This window comes from Orycteropus afer, unplaced genomic scaffold (assembly GCF_000298275.1).
Source record: "Orycteropus afer afer isolate SDZICR_OR568_19922 unplaced genomic scaffold, OryAfe1.0 scaffold00044, whole genome shotgun sequence".
Lineage (NCBI taxonomy): Eukaryota > Metazoa > Chordata > Mammalia > Tubulidentata > Orycteropodidae > Orycteropus > Orycteropus afer.
Window position 1 is genome coordinate 1,013,361 of NW_006921631.1, and position 20,423 is coordinate 1,033,783.

At 42.2% G+C, this 20,423-nt stretch overlaps 1 protein-coding gene across 1 annotated transcript in view; it reads right to left on the reverse strand.

Annotated features, from left to right (window-relative positions):
• Positions 1-20,255, reverse strand: part of PRRX1 (paired related homeobox 1) — an 80,892-nt gene extending 60,637 nt beyond the window's left edge. Inside the window, exon 1 of the mRNA XM_007937698.2 lies at positions 20,015-20,255. Within this exon, the coding sequence (XP_007935889.1) occupies positions 20,015-20,255 (241 nt within the window). The remainder of the gene's footprint in view (positions 1-20,014) is intronic.
• Between the last annotated feature and the right edge of the window lie 168 nt (positions 20,256-20,423).

Consider the following 20,423-nt stretch of genomic DNA (forward strand, 5'->3'; position numbering starts at 1 on the left):
GCAAAGCTCATGTCACCAAAGGATCCCAGATGGGCTTAAAGGCCTGCAACTCAGCAGTGCTCTTTGCTGTAGAACATGGTTCCTTATGTTCACTACTATACCCCAAGCACATAGAATAATGACTGGTACATGACAGGTGTTCAATATATATTTATTGAAGGTAGGAAAGAATGAGCGAGTGACAGAGAAAAAGAGTAGAATGAGAGACTATTCTGCACACATAACAGGCCTAAACCTAGGTTGCCAACTTTGTTTTATCAGTGAATCCAAAAAGATGGAGGTATGGAGTATCCAGGGTTATTGTCTGTTCAGACAATGATAATTCAGGACACTATGTCCTATTTAGGAGCTCTGGTAGCATAGTGCCTAAGGCACTTGACTGCTAACCAGAAAGCTGGTGGTTCAAACCCACCAGCCACTCCTCAGAAGGAAGGTTAGGCAATCTACGTCCGTAGTGATACCGCCTCGGAAACCCAAGGAGGGGTTGCCATGAGTCAGTTCCGACTCAACGGCACGTAACAACAACAACATGTCCTATTTAGTTATTGTCCTGTGTTTATCTTTCTTACAGAGAACTAGAGAACACCAAAACCACCTTTGCCAGAATTCCTAAGAATGAGATGTATTATGACCAACAATATAAAGGATGGTATGAGAGCACAAAGGAGGAGTATTTAATTCAAGCATTGGGGTTGGGGGGTGGTAAATGTTGGAGAAAGCTGCCCAGAGGATAACTTCATCTAGTTCTAAAATTTGCTTAGCACTATTCCTATAGGAAAGAAAACAAGGAAGAACCACCCCTTTCCTTTCACCATTGTGCCTAATAACCACGTCCTCTCAGGATGCAACACTCTGGCCACTTCCATCATCACTACAATTCATCTGCATTACAGATTTACTAGTTGTTTGGAGACTGACCTGGGAGCCTAGTCACTGTTTATAACATTGCATCTGATAAATAAATTTCTAATTTTAAACAACCAAATTAGAAATGGCTGTTTGAATCTTTCTCACAAAATCCTAATCTTAAATTAAAATTATATATATATATATATATATATATATATATAATAATTCCCATAACAGGAAAGAACATAATCATAAATGCAGAAATTTTAGTTCTGTCATTTTTTACTTTTCAAAGTTTTACAATTCAGTATTAGACCTGACACAATTTAGGAGATTGGTGCCACCTGTGAAGTATGGTAGATCCATCTATAACTGATTGCAAGATATTGCTACTGTTCTCTTTTCATAGGATTATAGCTCAGAAGGGAGTTCTGGCAGCATAGTGCCTAAGGCACTTGATTGTTAACCAGAAGGCTGGAGGTTCAAACCCACCAGCCACTCCTCGGGAAGGAAGACTGGGCAATCTACTTCCATAGAGATACTGCCTCGGAATCCCAAGGAGGGGTTGCTATGAGTCGTTATCAACTCCACGGCACTGAGTTTGGTTTTTGGTTTGATAGCTCAGAAGGGTGAGGTGGCATGATCAAAGTCACACTTTGGCAAGGGCCATAGTCAAAATCAACTCCTCACCTTCAGGAAAACTTTCTGACTCACGCCAGTTTTTTCTCTAGTCCTGTCTTCGAACTGAGTTCTTCATTCAAATTCACTGAGCCTTATAATTCACCTTAGTTGTGCTTCTTACCTATCAACAAGGTATCCAATGCCATCAGGGTGTTTTCTTTACAGAGATATAATTTTTGAAGGATTATTTACCTTTTTTCATCTGTAATCTCAGAGTTACCAGAGTCACAGGAACTCTGTGTTTCAATGAGTAGGTGCCACAGAAAAACCATTCAACTCAACCATCTTTTTCCATCCTTCTAGACATTGGAAGAAAAGTGAAAGAAAAATGGAAGATGATATACTAGAGGAGTCAACACAAACTCTAGTTCTGTCACTAACTAACTTTGTGCCTTTGGGAAAGTTGCTAAGCCTCTCTGAGTCTCAAAGTTCTATTTGTAAATTGGAGTAATATCTACCACTAAGTATTGTGAAAATTTTTAAAGCATAAGTTAATATAAATTACCCAGAACCTTACCTCCATAATGGGTGATTACTAAGTCTTATTTCTTTCTTTTAGCTCCCTTCTCCCATTGAGAGACCCACAGTTAAGGGGTGATTTCTGAGCCACAAGGTCAAACACAAAGAAACAGACTAATCCCAAATTATCTTTGTTTTCCCAGAAACCTTTTTTGTTTTCTCATTGATACACTTTATATTCCCAAAGGTTTACAGGAAGAGAGCCACATTTTATAGTTGAGTTATAGAAGTCAATGTTATGTGGGAGATTTTCCTTCTATGAAGGTGTTATACATGCTGCTCAGAAAACTACACTTATCCAGGAAGCTCAGCTGTGTATGGTAACTGTTCTCCCAAAAGGAAAAGTCACTGAGAAGGTGAATCAGTCTGGATAACTTTCAGGACAATCACAACCAAAACCAGCATCTGCAATCTCTGAAATATGGGATGTTATGACACTTGGTGAATTACTTCTGACGTATTTAATTATGCAACAACAAGATTTGCAGGAGCATAACCACATATTTCCCCTGGGTATGCTGCCAATGCACTCCACAAATGATTAAATACAAAATAAACAACAGCTAACTCTGCATTATGAAGTTGTAATTCCACCAAGGGGGCTCCAGTGATGTCATAAACCACTAGAGCAAAGCTCATGTCACCAAAGGATCCCAGATGGGCTTAAAGGCCTGCAACTCAGCAGTGGTCTTTGCTGTAGAACATGGTTCCGGGGGAGCATTTCCTCTCCATGTTTGCCCCTTCCTATCTCTTTAAGGATTCTCCTTTCTTGTCCTCTTTCACTGACCTTTCTAAAAATCACACCAGTCATGCTTTTCTAAATGTAGTTCCTTTCAAAGGAGTTAAATAATTTGTCATTTAGAAGGTTATTTTCCAACCCCCAAACACTAACCCCCACTTTTGGACAGTAGTCTATGAATTACATATACTTTTCTATTAAAAAATTATGCTATTTAATAGAAAATCCATTTAGGACAAGAGCCGTGAAGCAGACCTTAAGAAGGGATTGTTGTTGTTGTTGTTATGTGCTGTCGAGTCGAATCCGACTCAGCGACCCCTCCTTGGGTTTCTGAGGCAGTATCACTACAGAAGTAGATTGCCACATCTTCCTTCTGAGGAGTGGCTGGTGGGCTTGAACCGCCAGCCTTCTGGTTAGCAGTCAAGTGCCTTAGGCACTACGCTACCAGAGCTCCCTAAGAAGGGATAGTTGATATATAATTTTAGTATGTACCAAGCCTGTTGTGTGCCATGGAATTGATTCTGACTCATAGCAACCCTATAAGACAGAATGGAAGTGCCCCCATAGGGTTTCCTGGGCTATAATCTTTATGGGAGCAGTTTGCCAGGTCTTTTTTTTCTTTGGAGCTGGTAAGTTCAAACCATTGCCTTTAAGCATGATAAACTTGGATATATTATGTTGAAATTTCAGAGACAACCTTCTCACAGGCCAGTGTGTATTAAAAAGTAAATGGAAAACTTTCTCACACCAGTAAATAAAATTGCATAATTATTAGGAAGATTGTGTCTCAGCAACCATTTGAAAGTAAATCCATTGCTAAAAAAAAAAAAGATGCAAAATACTATAAAATAACTTCTTAAATGTGACTTAATTTTATTTAAAAGTTCACTTATATTTGACTCAGCATGTAGTGTCCTCCAGGTTCGTCCACATTATGAGGTGGATTCCTTATTATTCTTCAATGTTGCATAGTCTGAGTCCACTAAGTCCACTATTATATTATATTATGCTGTCATATCCATTATCATAAAACATCAAGGAAAGGGTTATCCACAGAAAGAAACATTCTTTGATGGCTACCAGGAATGGGAGGGAAGGGGAGGAAGAATCACTAACTACACAACAGAAACATACCAATTTGGATGATGGGAAAAGCAATTTAAAAAAATATATATTTTATTTGTACTTAAAGCTAAAGTTAAATTACAAATAATGGTATCTTGAGATAGATGGGAGCTCTGGTGACGTAGTGCCTAAGCATTTGACCGCTAACCAGAAGACTGGTGGTTCAAACGCACCAGCCACTCCTCTGAAGGAAGACTGGGTAATCTGCTTCCATAGAGATATGCCTAGGAAACCCAAAGAGGGGTCACTATGAGTCGGAATCAACTTGACAATAGATTGCTACATCTTTGACATACCCTCTTTTTTCTAAAACCAATCATCTGAAATTAGTCTGAATTAGAATGTTGACATTTTCCAATAGTTGCTTCAAACTGCTTTCTCTTTATGTAAAGTGCTTAGAATAGTGCCAGGCATCCAGTACATATTATATATATGCTTTTTTTAATTTCTTACTTGTTAGTTCATGAACTCATTTATTCAATGACTGTTTATGAAGCCACCTACAATGCAAAAAGCACCATGATAAGTGTACTGAGGAATAAAATGTCTGCCCTTGTCTTCAACACTGTATACACCTGGCTGGAGAGGGAAGGCTGACACTCATAAAGGGTTAAATAACAATGGAATACACAAGATACAGTGGCTGTCATGAGAGCAGACATCATTCTGTACAGAACTACCGTGGGAGAAAGTGGCCTAGAGAAGTGTTTTCAAATATTAAAGTACAGAAAAATCACCTGGGACATTTAAAATGCACATATTTGGGAGATTCTGAGTCATTAGGATATGGATGGGACCCTGGATCAGAACCTTCAGTTATTCTGATGTGAGTACAAGATTCATACTTTAATAATATACAGAATTTGATTGTAAGCACACTAAGGAAAGAATAAGAGTGTAATCTATTATTATTTCTCTTTATCCCTTTTCTCTAAATCATTAGAAATGAACTGCATGTGGGGAAGACACAACTGGAAGAAAGAAATGAGGAAAACAAGATCCCCAGGACACTTTTCTTAGACGAGGAAGGACTCTATGTTCTCTAAAGGAGAACAGTATCCCAGAGCCATCTACACCCCAATGGGAGGCTTTACTCCATATCAAAAAACTACACAGCATTTTGAGCAAACACACACACACACACACACACTTCCCCTTGTCAGAACTGATATTCCCAACCAACCTGTGATCCTAATCTCTGACTAACACCCACTTAGGAGCTCTGGTAGCGTAGTGCCTAAGGCACTTGACTGCTAACCAGAAGGCTGACAGTTCAAATCCACCAGCCACTCCTCGGAAGGAAGATGGGGCAATCTACTTCTGTAGTGATACTGCCTCGGCAACCCAAGGAGGGGTCACTATGAGTCGGGTCCTACTTGACGGCACATAACAACACAACAGACCACTAGCATGTTAGTCTTGCAATAAACCTGTCCATTTGCTCCACATGTGGTGACTCATATTCTCCACATGTACCGTAACTCTTAGCCATGCTAACCTATTAGATAAGAATACAAGGGAGATTGTTTTTTTGTTGTTTTGTTTTGGCAAAAAAAAAATGAAAAGCCCGGGATGCTTCATGATACAGAAATGCAGTCTGCCATGGAGAGGTCTACAAGAGGTATAGATAAAAGAAAATACTTTCATATACACAATACTGCATTATCAGTAATAACAAACGTTAATCTACAGTGGATACATGGATAGGACAAGTGATCAGGTATGATTAGGCAAAAGGGAATATGTAAGTTTGGTAGATGATATTTCTACATGCGTATCTGTATATGCTATAAGAACGTCCATAATAGAGGTAACAGAGAGCTAAATTATGGTAACTTCTTAGCCACAGCCAAACACCTCAAGGAAGTGGACTCACTGGGCAAAATAATGTGCTGTATAAACTTTCATCACCCAAATCACAATTTGAAATACCTATCTATATATATATATTTCTGGTGATGTATTTGGCTGCTAACCAAAAGGTCGGTAGTTCAAACCCACCAGCCTCTCTGCAGAAGAAAGATGGCAGAAGAAAGATGACACAGTCTGCTCCCATAAAAATTTATAATTTATAGCCTTGGAAACACAGGAGGGCTCACTATGAGTCAGAATCAACACTATGGTAGTGAGTTCAGTTTGGTTTGAGCCATATATATATATATATATATATATATATATATATATATGTAAAAACTCACTGCTGTTCAGTCAGATCTGACTCATAACGTCCCCTCCTTGGATTTCTAAGGTGGTATCACTACGGAAGTAGATTGCCCAATCTTTCTTCCGAGGAGTGGCAGGTGGGTTTGAACCACCAGCCTTCTGGTTAGCAGTCAGATGCCTTAAGCACTATGCCACCAGAGCTCCTATATATACATATCTTTCATATATATATCTTTCATATATGTATATATCTTTCATATACATGTATATATATATATATATTTATATTTATATATCTTTCATATATATGTATGAAAGTAATGCAGTCTGCATGTGTTCCAGCCTTATCAGATTTCAAAGCAATACATATGTAAGCAGGTCACATATCAAATTGAGGGCAGAATTTTTACCTTATTCAACTGGTTGGGAAATCTAAGTTGGCAAAAGAATAGTAACTTTGTGTATAATCACAGTTAAAGTGGTGAGTTTCACTCCTAGACAAATAATTAAGTGAACCCCACAGAGACCTCAGTAGAGCAATAAAATAGTGCTATGTTAGAGCCATTATACAACAGACTTTAACATGGTTGGTCTCCTGGAAACTTACTGGCTCTATCAGGTCTGGAATGAGAAGTCTTGATACCCAGTCTCTTAACCATATGTCATATAGTCATCATAAAATTCAGTGGTTAAATTGAGAGAGAAGGCTTTGTCTTCAGACACTCTAAAGTGTCTGGTGGTGAATGAAGGAAATGGAATCATAAAAGGCTGGTGATTTTTTATGAAAGACTGGTGCCTAAAGGTTCAAAGAGATTTACATTACTGTTTAATGCTAACGAAAGGGAAAGTGGTCTCTAGGTGGATGACCATAGTCAGAAACTTCAGAGCAAGCTTCTGGCTCTTCCAGAAACTTACGGTATGGCCTTATGGGTGGTACCAAAAAATCTTAAGGTATGAGTTTCTGGCTGTGGATAACAAACGGATGTCTACTTAGTCACTCAATAGATGAAATGCTTTAAGAGTATGATTTTTGGAGTGTAGGAATAGTCCTTCTTTCAGTGGCATTAAATGGTTTCCAACACTGATTGGGAAACCACATAGAACATGTATCCAAGCCTGGAATAAGTAAAAAACGTGTGGAAGTTGGTTGGGAGTAGGAAAAGGGCAAGTATTTACTTTAATGTTGGGCACTTTGCTTACATTATCTCATTATTCCAACCAACAAAGTTGTGTGGTGACTATTATGTATAAGTTTTACACATGAAGAAATTGAGGCCCAGAGATTTCTCTAAAGTCAAGTAGCAAGTACATGGTGGAACCATAATTTAATACAGAACTCTGATTACAACATAAAACTCTTGTAAACTCTTAATGTCTCTGAATCTAAATGAAAGATTATCATTTTATCATAAAATAACTCAGTAATTTATATAAGCAATTGGGAAAAAGAATTAAATAAATGAGCAGTGTGAGTATATTAATTCAGTTGAAATGATTGTACTCTAAGGCCTACCCAAACACAGCCTGAATTTCCTGGCTGTCCATGGTAGCCTTCAATTCCCAAAACAAACAAACAAACAAAAGAAAACTCAAAACAGTGAAGAAAACAGATTGTCACCACCCTGAGAAAGGAGGATGTTGGAGCAAAGAAAAAGGAGAGAGAGAGAGAATAAAAATTTAACTATAGCAGTCCATATATTCTGAGTAAAAACGATCATACATGGAAAAACCTCATCTTCCTGAGGGAAGCTAGGAACAGATTTTAACAGCAAAAATGTGCAGTGATATTATTTTCTGTTTCTCTTGTCAAAAGGGATTCAGTCTTTGAAATATGTCTAGCAAAACTTCAGATTTTATTTCATGATTAATGAACTAAGTTACATTTTATTTCTTAAACGTGTTGAGGATTCATCCTGTGGTCTTCCCCCAATCTTGATGATTAAAGCTGCTGAGCAGCACATCTGGTTATAGGCAAAGAGCTCTCTGGGTGGTTCTCTTTCTTTCCTGCCTTAGAAATAGGCAATATGGGGAAATGCAGAGACTTTTATTGGGCAAGTGTGGTTTTTACTCTTCAAAAATGGTGATTTCTCTCCCTTCTCCTCTCTCATGAAGAGAAAGATTAACTATCAAGATATATTTAATTCATACTTTTAAATCTTTATTCTCCATATCTTTATTCAACATTTTCCTTAAATAAAACATTTGTATGATATCAGACAACTGATAGCATGTCAGCGTGTCTGGGAATGATTTTTAAATAAATTTCACAATAATAATGTCAATTTTCTCTGTAAGTATCACTTTAAATAATGGACTGAGATACTCTAGGCTTTTATATCTATACAAATGCATTGTCTTTGATTTTTATCAGTGCTTTTCCCTTTGTCAAAACATACTACCATGTCCTAGAATATGTCCCTTTTTTTACATGATCATCACTTAAGGAATTCTTTTGCTACAAAAGCATGTTTGAGTGTTAAAACAATCAATAAGGGGAAATTCAAGATCCAGGGATCCACAATAATAGAAATTTTTCAGTGCCCTACAATATTTTCTCCCTTACTCATTTTATTGAGCTCTTCCTTGCAAGACTACGTAAAAGCTCAAGTTTTGAGCAATAGTTCTCTAAACTGCGGTCTGTGAAGCTCCGTTAGGTACAATGCACGTTTTTCCACATTTCAAAAAGGAGACATGTGCTCATGTCTAGGGAAGGTTCCCAGCTAGAACAAGCAAAAAAGAAAGAGAAACTGTTTACTCTGAAGAACTTTGCTTCTAGGAATGTATCCAATGGAATGGAGATGCCGGGAAATAACTTTAATGATGCTACAGCTCTCACAGTCCTTGGAATACTTATTTGTTGTCTGTATGTTTGTTTGCTTGATTTGCTAATGACAGTGGGATAAATGTGTGTTTGTTTCGGCTGGAGAAGCACAGTCTTTAGAAATGGGACTAAAAATTCCTCCCTTAAGAAGTAAAATCAGAAATCAAGAATGTTAATACACTATAATCCAAAAGTGAGTAAAAAAGAAAATACTGTAACACCGAAATATGTCAAGGTGCTGAAATAGTGGTTGTTTTACATCACCATTTATTTTTTTTAACATAAAATGAAACATTTTCTAAAATTAGTAGGAATTACACTTTAGCATTGCTCTTAAAATTTAAAAAATCACTTGCAGATAGAGATTCCAAAAACAGTAAAGTCACACTACATACAAAAAAGCCACACTTATTTAATTCATTTATTATATGCAGCTATGCAGTGTATAATATACAAAAAATTTAAAAATGTTAAAAGTCTCTAATCTTAAGAAAAATGTTAAAGTGAATTAACAAGCAAACAATACTTAGGAAATAATTAAGCAGTACTTTGTGGAGGCACTGCTTATTTCTGGAGCAAGCACTGACAAAAGGGAGTGTTTGGTCTGGAGTGAAACAGTAAGGGAAAGTGGTGTAATGGAAGCAGAACCCTGAAAACTATCGGCAGCAGGCTTTCAGAAAGAGGCATGGAGTAAGGACATTTCAGATAAGAAGTCAGCAAACAGAAATGAGATCAGAGCACATGAGGGAATATAGTAACCTAACTAGCATCCTAGGGAACAGGAGGAAAGCAGCTCAGATGTGAACCTGTGTGTGTGAGAGAGAATGAGCAGGTTCTTGGAACAGAGGTAGGAATATAGACAATAAATGTGATTTTTAAAAAAAAAAAAAAAAAGGATAAATAATTTAGTTTGGATGTAGAAAAGAATGAAAAGCTATTGTGAGTTCTAAAGAAATGGAGAGCTTTTTTGTTGTTGTTTTAATGTGTTTGCAAAGAACACACTAGCATTCATCATTCAATAGGTAATGTTGGATGAATCTATTTTATCCACTGCTCTTGTTACCTACATGTAGAGGAAGACAAGCATGGATGCAGAGAAACCCCAGTAGCTGTACAGAAGTGCACATGAGATATCATGGAGATTTAAGAAATAGAGTCAAGTAATTTTAGAAAGCAAATTTGGTGGGACTTGAAGATGGATTTGACAGAGGTGTTAAGAAAGGAGTCAAAATGAGTTTGAAATCTCTGAGGGTTTTGTGCTCAGATGTTGCCATGCGGGAAAACTGAGAAAGTGATTAAGAGGATCAAGAAGCCTTAGTGGTACAACAGTTAAGCACTCAGCAGCTAGCAGAAAGCTTGGTGGTCTGCTCCTGTAAAGATCACAGCCCATAAAACTGTATGGGGCAGTTCTACTGTATCACATGGGGAGGCTATGAGTCAAAAATGGACTCTGTAGCACCTACCAAATAAAGGGATCAGACTGGGAAGGGGAGCTCATTACTTCCATGTTCGGCCTTTTCAATGTTGAAGTTCAAATGAAAATGTCAAATAGGTAGTTGCATATATGGATCTGCAAATCTAAGGGGGCCCTGAAACGATAAACTGGGAGTCATTCATATGGAGAGGTTATTGAAATGATAGAACTAGATAAGATCCTAGATGTGATCTCCTACGCAAAAGGTATAAATTGTGAAGGGAAAGGAAAGGGGCCCAGTATTTAGGGTAGATTGAAAAGGGGATCGACTTAAGATGAAACATTCACTCTATCACTTAATAAGCATTTACTTAATGTGGGCAACAGTTTAACAGGTGTCCCAGTGGCATATGACTGCTGCAATCCAGTCCAGTACTGAGGGACATAGCACTAACAGAAAATGGAAAAGAAGGACATAATGTACATAATTAGTTATTGTCACTAGATTAATGCTGATAAATGTTAATTACCCATGTGTAAAGATTTAGATTCAATACCTATTTCCACTGCAAATTTTAACTTCATATATTTATGAGCTACCTGAAAAAGAAACAGAATGGTAACCATTTCCCCAAATCTCAACCTCCAAGAAGTTTCTAACTGGGCTGTTATATACTCAATTAGCAGACAGAAAAAATATCTAAAGATACCTATACCTGACACATTTTATATCATTGAGGAATCTAAAACAAAGTAGCATTTAGGGGGTCTCTGTGACTTCTAGGTCCCAGTTTTCTCTGCAGGACAGAGATCTTGGGCATTAATTGGGGCAGAAGAAATGCAAAGAAGAAAAGGGTAATAGACAAGGACAAGAGACTGGAAAATTGATTTACCCATATCCTACCAGGTCTTGTCAATTCCACATAACCCTTTGCACACTAGCAAAATTTACATGTATATGTATAATGAAAACCTGAGAAAATGTAGTTCTCTGTAAGTACCTGAAGTGCTGGCTAGGCCTTATATTTTGCCCATAGTCAAACTGATTGGATTTAGCATTTCCTGGCTCAAATTCTGATTGAGTTGGGCCCCTTGGCCTTTAAGCTATATATCTGAATCCTTTTTGAAAAGATTTAGCCTCCCCATAAACATTTAGAATACTGGAAGAACATCCATCTGTTTTTATGCTTATTTATAATTCTCCCACCTTCCAGCACTGTGAGGTCCTTTAAAATATAATGACATGACTGATGATGAGAAATTAAGTGAATGGGGGTGGATGTTCTTACTCTCTCACGAACGTTTGTGGGAAAACAATTTCCCTTACAGTTCTGGCTTCATGCTTCTGTTTCCAGTAATCACTCAAACTCAGATTCTCTTGGAAAGTATGTATTAAGCACTACCTACGTTAAGGAGTCCCTGGTAATTACAAACAGTTAACCTGCTTGGTTGCTAACCAAAAGGTTGGAAACTCGAGTCCATCCAGAGATACCTCAAAAGAAAGGCCTGGTGATCTACTTCTGAAAAATAAGCCATTGAAAACCCTCTGCAGCACAGTTCTACTCTAACACACATGGGGTCGCCCTCAGTCAGAGTTGACACCATGGCAACTGGTTTTATGCTAAGGAGACAATCCACTCATTCTGCTGGTTTCTTGCTCCAAGTATTGCCTCCCCTTATTAACCTCCAGTGTCAGGGTATGGTAAAGTGTGATATAAAAACCAAAACCAAACTCACTGCCATCATGGAGTCAACTCTGACCGGCAGTAAGTCTTTATGGAAGTAGATTGCCCAATTTTCCTTCTGCAGAGCAGCTGGTGGGTTTGAATCACCATCCTTCTGAGTAGCAGTCAAATGCCTTAGGCACTGTACCACCAGAACTCCTTTTAAGGGGTGATATAGAAAAATTCCAAGATTTATGGAGTTGGAAGTTTAGGGGCTAAGAATATATTCTCCTCTCTTCTGTATGTCTCTTGAAACCTCTGCCCATAAAGAAAGAATCATCAGAGGCGAGGAATCAGATTTGGAGGTTGGAAATGGCTTTAGATGCCCAACCTGCGGACACATACCAGACTTGAAGCAGCTGTTTGGCCTGCCTTTGGGAAAAAGAGGGCTGTCCTAATCCCAGGGCCTAACTCTAGAGTAGCAGGTTGTCTGCATCTCCTGAGGAATCCAGGTACTATGAAGGTTTTTGTGGCAGTTTTGTAGCCTTTCACTAAAAACAGCCAGATCTCCACCTCACCTCTTTGCCTCTTCTTTCTTTAAACACACACAGTTTCGAAAAGTCGCGCCCCCTAAGGGACAGACTGTCATTCTTAATGCAACCCAGGCACTGTCCCTAACACCTACTGACCCAGCGATGTCTGGTCCAACTGCCTCCTGTCCCTTCCTACTCACTCTGGAATCCTAACCATCTTCAAAAAAGGAGAGGAAGAAGTGGAGGGCAGCACTCTATCAGCCATCTCTATGTTTGTTAAACCTTAGGCACACATGTGTACCATATACACATACAATCCCTGAAGTGTCTTCACGCTATTAGTACTTCCATCTTTTGTAAACGGATCTTCCAGACCACTGCTCCCGCCAGAGCCCAAGGGTTTCCGGTGGCAGAGTGGGTCCCATTCCCTGCCTGGGATGAAAGTGCCCCCTTTCAGCAGGAGAAGGCAAGGAATGGCACGTCTGATGAGGCTGGAAGGAGATGAGAGAAGCCCAAGCTCCCTCAGAACACTGAGTAAAAGAATGGAGATGGGGTAAAGGTGTTTGTATCTTTACCCTGGCAGAGAATGAGAAGTTAAACCTCTTCTCAAAATTAATTCTTCCTTACTCTACCCCTCCCCCTGCAAAAAAAAGCCTGATGTACAGCCCTTGTGAGAGTGCATTGTGGTATAGTCCCTCCTTACTGGTTAAGAAAATTTCCAATGGCTTGCAAATAACACACAAAAGCAGACAAAATAGGAACCAGAGAACCCAGCCTTATCTTTTCTCTTAGCTCTATCTCAAGGATTCAAATTAATACACATTTTTCAAATTTATTCCATTTTTCAAATATATTTCTCATTTAGAGCTGACCATAGGGAATCAATAATGGTAAAAAAAATATATATTTATATAAAAGCTCTAAAGCTCTTGAGAATGAGTTCCCTCCTTACGTGGTGCAGAGAAGGAACTGGGACATGCAGTACCCAAAAGTGCATTCTGCTCATAACTCAGACTTGTATTTCTCTACTTGAAAACCATGGAGACAGTAGAATCCTTGAGATTTCAACTGTCCTCAAACTCTTCTGAGAAATCACTTGCTTAGGTGGATTGATTTGTTCTGACATGTTTTTTTAATTTTCTTTCATAAAATTTTCTTTACCAACCACTGTTAGTGTTTCCCTCTCCCCAACTCTAAAATGCCCATCACCCCTTTTAATAGGCACCTAACAACAACAACAACCTTTAATAGGCTTCCCAGCTAGTATTTTTTTCACCAAGAAAAGTGGCTCCAGGGGAAGCGAAAAGGTATTTTTTTAGTCAGTAGCCTATGCATAATTCTCTGTACAATTAATTCCTTGAGTCTACCGCACTAAATTAGACAAATGACGCAAACAATCTACAAATATCCAGACCACAGTGGAGACTTCAAGAACCCCTACACGCGAAAACAAGCCCGCTGACCTGGAAACATCCGTGACCTGCTGTCCATCTGAAATGTATCGCCGCATTTGCTGATTTAATAAGAAACAGAATTCAGAGAAAAGAGGGTTGTGGCAATTTGTCATTATTATTATTATTTTATGAGACTGTTGTTTTTTAATTGCTTGTTGTTAGCTTGCTCACCGAGCTGTCTGATTTTACAAGAATCCAAATACTTGTGGGTTCGAATCAATGCTGACATGCATCTTTTTTCTTTCTCAGAAGGAAGTTAAAGGACAGTAAAGTGGTGGAAGTGGTACTGGGCCCAACAACAAATTAAAACAGAATTCGTCATCGACAGCAAGCGCCCAACCAGGTTACAATGCCGTGCACTCACAGGTAGTTTTGTAAATGTTTGCACACGAAGTTGCCACCGGGAATCGCTCCTTATACAGATATTTCCTGTGAACGCCTAATCTCTAGCTCCAAAGAATTCTTGGAGAAGAGGGTCCTGTTGATAAAATTACAAATGGCGCGGAGGATGATGATACTCTTTACTTGCTCTTATTGGGGGAGGAGGGCAAGATGACTCCTCCCTAACTCTTCCAATCCCTGCAAAAATTAATAAGCACAAGTAAAACTTACTCTTCTCTACAAACACGCTCTCTCGATTTCTTATAGCTGTGAGCTTATAGCTCACTTGGCTTCTGCTGCCTCCATTTTTGCCTAAAGGGTAAAAAATAAATACAAATTGCCAGAGTGTTGAAAGTGGGCACCACCAGGAGCTGGGGCGCATGAGAGTCGCCTGGCACGCAAAGGCGCGCGTCTCCATTTTCAACATCCCCGGACCCGCGGACCTGGGGTAGGATTCTCCAGGAGCTTAGAGTGTGCTTGGAAGATGAGCCCGGCCGATGGAGGGAGAGGGTAAAAGGATAGAGAGGAATTATAAACAAAATACACTTCTTAAAATAAAAATTAAAATGATCTATGGATCCTCGTGGATGAAAATCTACAGCTGATATTTAGTGAAAAGGGGGCCCGGAGTTGGCTGCTAGTGGGGAAAGTTGGTAAAAGCCCGGAGTCAGCGGATCTGGAGGTGGAGTGGGAAAGCAACGCAGCTTCTGAGGTTGGTGGGCTCTTTTCGCACAGGGGAGCGTGACATCTTGTTGGTCTGTGAGATGATTTATTCATTCGTGTAGTAAAATTTAAAATGACGCCCCTGAGAAGATGAAGAAACAGTCGGGACCAAGTGAACCACGGCTGGCCGCCTGACGCCCGGGCGCTCTGACTTGAGCACCGCCAGGGGAAGGCTGCGGAGGCAAAAAGCAAGGCTGCTGACAGCCTAAGGCGCAGGAGAGGGTCTTCGCAGTGAAATGAACCGTGGGGAAAGTGACGCACTGTCTTCCAGGGTTGAGGGATCGGGTGCCCCGGGGAGGGCAGCCTGAACTTTACAGGCCCATCTCCTCGACCTTTCAAACTCGAAGCCGTCCTTCGTCCCAAAGCGAGCAGGAGTCCCTGTATTGTCAATTTCTCCAAAATACTAGAAGGTCACCCAGCCTTCTGCCCCTTCATGTAAAGTAAACCGGATTCACAACCTCTTCTCTGGCCTTGACATTAGGCTTTGGCGACTCAGGACTTCCCTTAGTCTTGGATTCCACTGCCTTCTCTAAAGACAAAAATTTCCAGGCCGCACTGGAATTTTAACTCCCTGAAATAACCGGGGTCCAAATTCAGGCTTGCCAGTATGGGTCCCCGGGTGATACGACAGATGAAAATTCTGGCGCCATCGTTGGGGAACACGCTGAGGCTTTGGGGAAAACTAATACTATTCTAGAAGGAGCCCTGGGTGGTGCCATGGTTAAGGTGCTGGGCTGCTAACCGAAAGACTGGTGGTTTGAATCCACCAGTCACTTCTCAGCGAGGAAAAAAAGATGTGGCAGTGTGGCAGTCTGCTTCCCTCAAGATTATAGCCTTGGAAACGATGAGGCAGTTCTACTGTGTTCTGTCAGGGTTGCTATTAATCGAAATCAACTCAAAGATAATGGTTTACTTTTTTTTTTTTTTTCCATAGTGATACCACTTCAGAAGCCCAAGAAGAGGTCACTAGGCATTGGATCCGACTCAACTGCTGAGGTTTTTTTTTTTTTTTTTTTTTTGTTATTCGGATGCGAATCCCACCTGGGGAGTGCCCTAGAGAATGTTACCGCTCTCTTGGGCGTTTCTCTGGCGAAGATGACTTGTAGGAGCTGGGCCCTGCAGTGTGACGGGCAGTTTGGGCGGGCGATTCCTTCGTGCCGCGTTTACACCTCTCCCTTTGTGACAAATCGATTTCCCGCGCCCGTGTTCTGCATTTGCGTCCCGCCGCGGCCTGGGCCCAGCTGCGCCCGGTGTACACTTAGCACCAGCTTGTGCGTGTGTGCATGTGTGAGCGCGTGTCTAATTGACTTTCCGTCTACCTTTTTATGACTACATGTGTTTCCAACAAAAGGTCTTATTAGGACAATCTGGTTTCACTAATTTAGAAGTTGGGAACGTGGAAGGCAGGAGCTTTTTTTCCTTCTTTAAGAGTTTGCAGAAGTTCAGATTAAGAAATGACAGTAGGATGCCCTGTCCTCCTCTGAGCTGGTCTGCCTATTTTTATGACCTGTTTCTCTTTCCTCTCCCTGACTACCCCAATACCACCACCACGCCCCCATTCACACTCCACACTACTCCATTAGCCACTGGAGTCCTAATAGTGTTGAAGAACCATATTTTCAACAACTTAAAGTATTTGAACCCAGAAGTTTGATAAATTTACTGTGCTGGGAGAATCAGTAAAAGGGGAAAGATATATATAGATAGATAGATAGATAGATAGATAGATATCAACTGAGAGAGTTAACAGTTTCTGGGGATGGAGAGGGATGGGCAGCCAGAAGACCTTATTTTGGACAATATTTAGTCATCTTTCTAAGCTTTGCCCAGGAGAGAATTCAAAAATCTGCAAAACAAAGAAAGATCTAATATTGAAGATGTAAGTGGAATCTGTTCTACCAATTTCAGCCACAAAGGAAATTTAGGAAGAGCAAAGACAAAAATTTTCCTAAATAGGTGGAAGAGTAAAAGCCCTCTTTCAAATATTCCCTCAATGTTTACCATTCTGGGGTAGAGTTCAAGTGGACTTCAAGGAGTCCCTGAATCCTGGTTTTTACCCACTGGGGAGCCTGTCCCAGCCCTCCCGTGCCCCTGAGACCAAGACTCCCCTCTTTGTCTAATTCACAGTGTGAGCCTCACCAATCACTCCACTCTGGCTGGGGACCCAGCTCCACCCATGGGTCCTGACTTCCTATAGCTCACTCACCTCCCTCTGCAACTCCTGACGGTGGTCCCCAAACTAAGGACAGTTGCTACTGCAAGGGACTTATCAGGCCCACATGTTCTCATCCCTGGCGAAGGTTGAGGAAACACTGCTCGATTCTAAAAGCAACAAATCATTTATCAGAAGAACAAACATTGGCCATCTCACAGAGAAGCAAACGGTGTAGGGGGTATGTGAGTGTTTTCTCAGGGACTTGCCAGCCCTGGAGACCCAGCACTTCCTCAGGTCCCCAAAACCTGAATCTGCAGTCTAAGGCTTCCTCCCAAAGCTATTTGTTGGCCACCCTTCTGCAGCTCATTCTCTCCTTAGCTGGTCCAAGAGGTGGCTCGAGGCCTCTGAGCCTCAGTTGCTTTCTGGAACCTCTCTCCCCCCTGAGCCTCACTACTCCTTTTTAACTATGAGATGTGCTCGAGTATTAAACTAGCCGATTCCCAGAGTCTCATCTCCTTTCCTCCAGACACAAAGTCTCCAACTCTTCTCAGGGCCCCGCTGTGTCTTTACGCTGGCGGAAGCCACGTGCGCTGCCTAGCCTGGAGGTGTCGCAGGAGCCATCATCCAGCCCCCGGCGGCTTCCCTGCCATAGCGGGCAGCCTTCATATCTTCTCGGGGGCACTCCCATGGCCAGCCCCCTCCGCCCAGCCTCTCTCCCTGCCAACTACGAGGCCAAAACGAAGTCTGAACTACCTTCTCACGTCATCCACTGGGTGCTAAACAACCGGTGTTGTCCACAATCCTTCAATCCTGCAATAATCCACGCCCACTGCGGCCATCCTGGGCCCAGGACTTGCTACAGCCTCTAACCTTGGGCCTGCTTTTCCCATCCCTCTTCCTTTTGGGGGGCAAAGAAACGCTGGCCAGTCTCTCCTGCTCCACCCTAGTCTTCTACGCAGCAGTTTCTTTGGGACCAGTTTTCTGCCGAAGAACCAGCCTCCATTTCTCTGAAGAGTAATTAGTTTTGATTCCCCATTAGCCATGGGAAACAAGGGCGGCAGAATATGCAAAACTGGTGGTGCTGGGTGCTAGGAACATGGGAATTATCGGTTTACTGGTCTCCCTACTTTTTATATTTTAAATTTTCCTTAGTTAAAATGTTTAAAAATAATCATAGTATTTCATAGTGCATTGTATTAGTACTCAAAGCGCCTACGCAAACACTTAACTACAGCTGCAGGCGAGTGCAACACCAGCAGCAACACAGGCACCCAAGTCCTAAATAGGACCCCTTCGCCTCTGCACGGAGTCCTCAGGACTCCGGGTTTTCATTTCTGAGTTGGCCAAATTTCCCTAGGGAAAGACCAGGCCAGACCCCCTCAGCCAGCGCCCATCGCCTTCTGTAGATGAGAGTAGCTAAAGTGGATCCACCTCTGGTCGTTTTTTGGCTAAAATTACCGAGAGGCACCCAGGCCTGGACCAAGAAAACAGGGCGAGGGATAGGGCCCTGGGGTAGAAAGAGGCTCTAACTGTGGTCTGCTTTAGCACAACCCTCCAAAGGCCCTGTTTTCAGCTGTTTTTGCGTCTGGTTTGTTTTGTAGGCCAATTTATTTACAGTCAAGAGATTGACACTGTGATTTGGAAATAATAAAATTCCAGTGTGATCTCTACTCCACAGGTTCCAAAGTTGAAGGAAAAAAAAAAAAAAAAGGCAGCAAATAATGACATGGAAAGCATAGTCTTCAGTTTAGAATTTGCAGACAAGTTTGGACTTTTACTAACTTATGAAAGGAGGAGAGGAGTGAATATCTGTATTTAGACAGTCTCATGTCATCTGGAATGAGCCAGATGACAGGTCTGTTACAGGCTCCGGGATGTATAAGTATAGTTGAAATCCTCTTTTAAAACACAATTGCTACTGAGAGGCAAGATCCAGACTGTCCTTTGACTTGGTGGTCTAGCGGCCAAGAAGGAGAGAGAGCTCCTGGAATCTGACAACTGGATTATGCATAAGAACCGGTACTTGTATTGCGCACCTACAAAGGTGAGGGGTCTTTAAGGTCTGTAGCTCTGGTTTCACACCTAAAGGACACTCTCTTTGCTTCGTACAAGTCTTCCCAAGGCAACCGGGTTTTGGGCTCTGCTGGAGTCTCCCAGCCCAGTGCAGGTGGAGGCGACGGCAGAAGCCACAGAGCAGCTCAGGCGACTGCGGCTTGGCGCTCGGGCTTGGCCTTCAGTGCCCTGCCTCGGTGCGCCGCCGGAGCCTTGCCCGACTCCCTCCCTATGTTCAGCGACTGTCGCCTCTGTGTATGTCGGATCCCGCACAGAGACCTTCTGACCCAACTCAGCATCTTTAACCCACCACCTTCTCAAACAGGGCGGGCTCCCGGAGTTTGCGCCGCCCAAGGACCTGTTTCCCAGCCCAGTCCCTGGTTCCGCACGCGCGGGATGAACAGGCAGGCGCGTACGCCGGTGAGGGAGAGGCTCCCCTGTTGGCCTCAGCAAAGCCAGTAGTGGTCAGAGTCCAGGACCCTGATCACGAAACTGAAGAGCTGCGCCTCGAGCTCCAAACCTCGCTCCAGCGACTGCTGGGTCCGATCCCTTCTCAACTCGCTCTTCCTCCCCAGGATGCGGCCAGCTCTTCCTCCTGGAACCGTCATCACTTTTCCTTGACCCCGACTTCCCACCCTGACCCGCCCTCGCTCTTGGACCTCGGGACCGGACGCACACGCGCGCGCACACACACACACACGCACACACGCACACCCCAGCTGGTATGCGCCCCTCACTCACTGTCCTGCTGCGGGGTGTCGCTGCCGCTGGTGAGTCCCGGCGACTCCAGCAGGCTCCGGCCCGCCTCGCCCACGCTCTCGTCAGCCTGCGCCGCCACCATGTCCCTGGCCTCCTCCAGGTCTAGCAGGTGACTGACGGAGAAGTTCTTTTTCGCCTGCAGGGTATCGAGGTTGCCGGGGCTGTCCAAGCGGCCGCCCAGCGCCGGCTGCCGCTCCAGAACGTGCCCGTAGCTGGAGGTCATGGTCTCCCCCTCCTATCCCACCCACCCCCCTCTTCCCGCTCGAATCAACACCAAACGCTGTGGGCGCGAGGGGGGAGAGGAACCGAGTGGGGAAGAGAGAGGGGGGAGTAAGGAGAGAGAGAGAGAAAGAGAGAGAGAGCTAGCGAAAGGGTGAGAGAGACAGAGAGA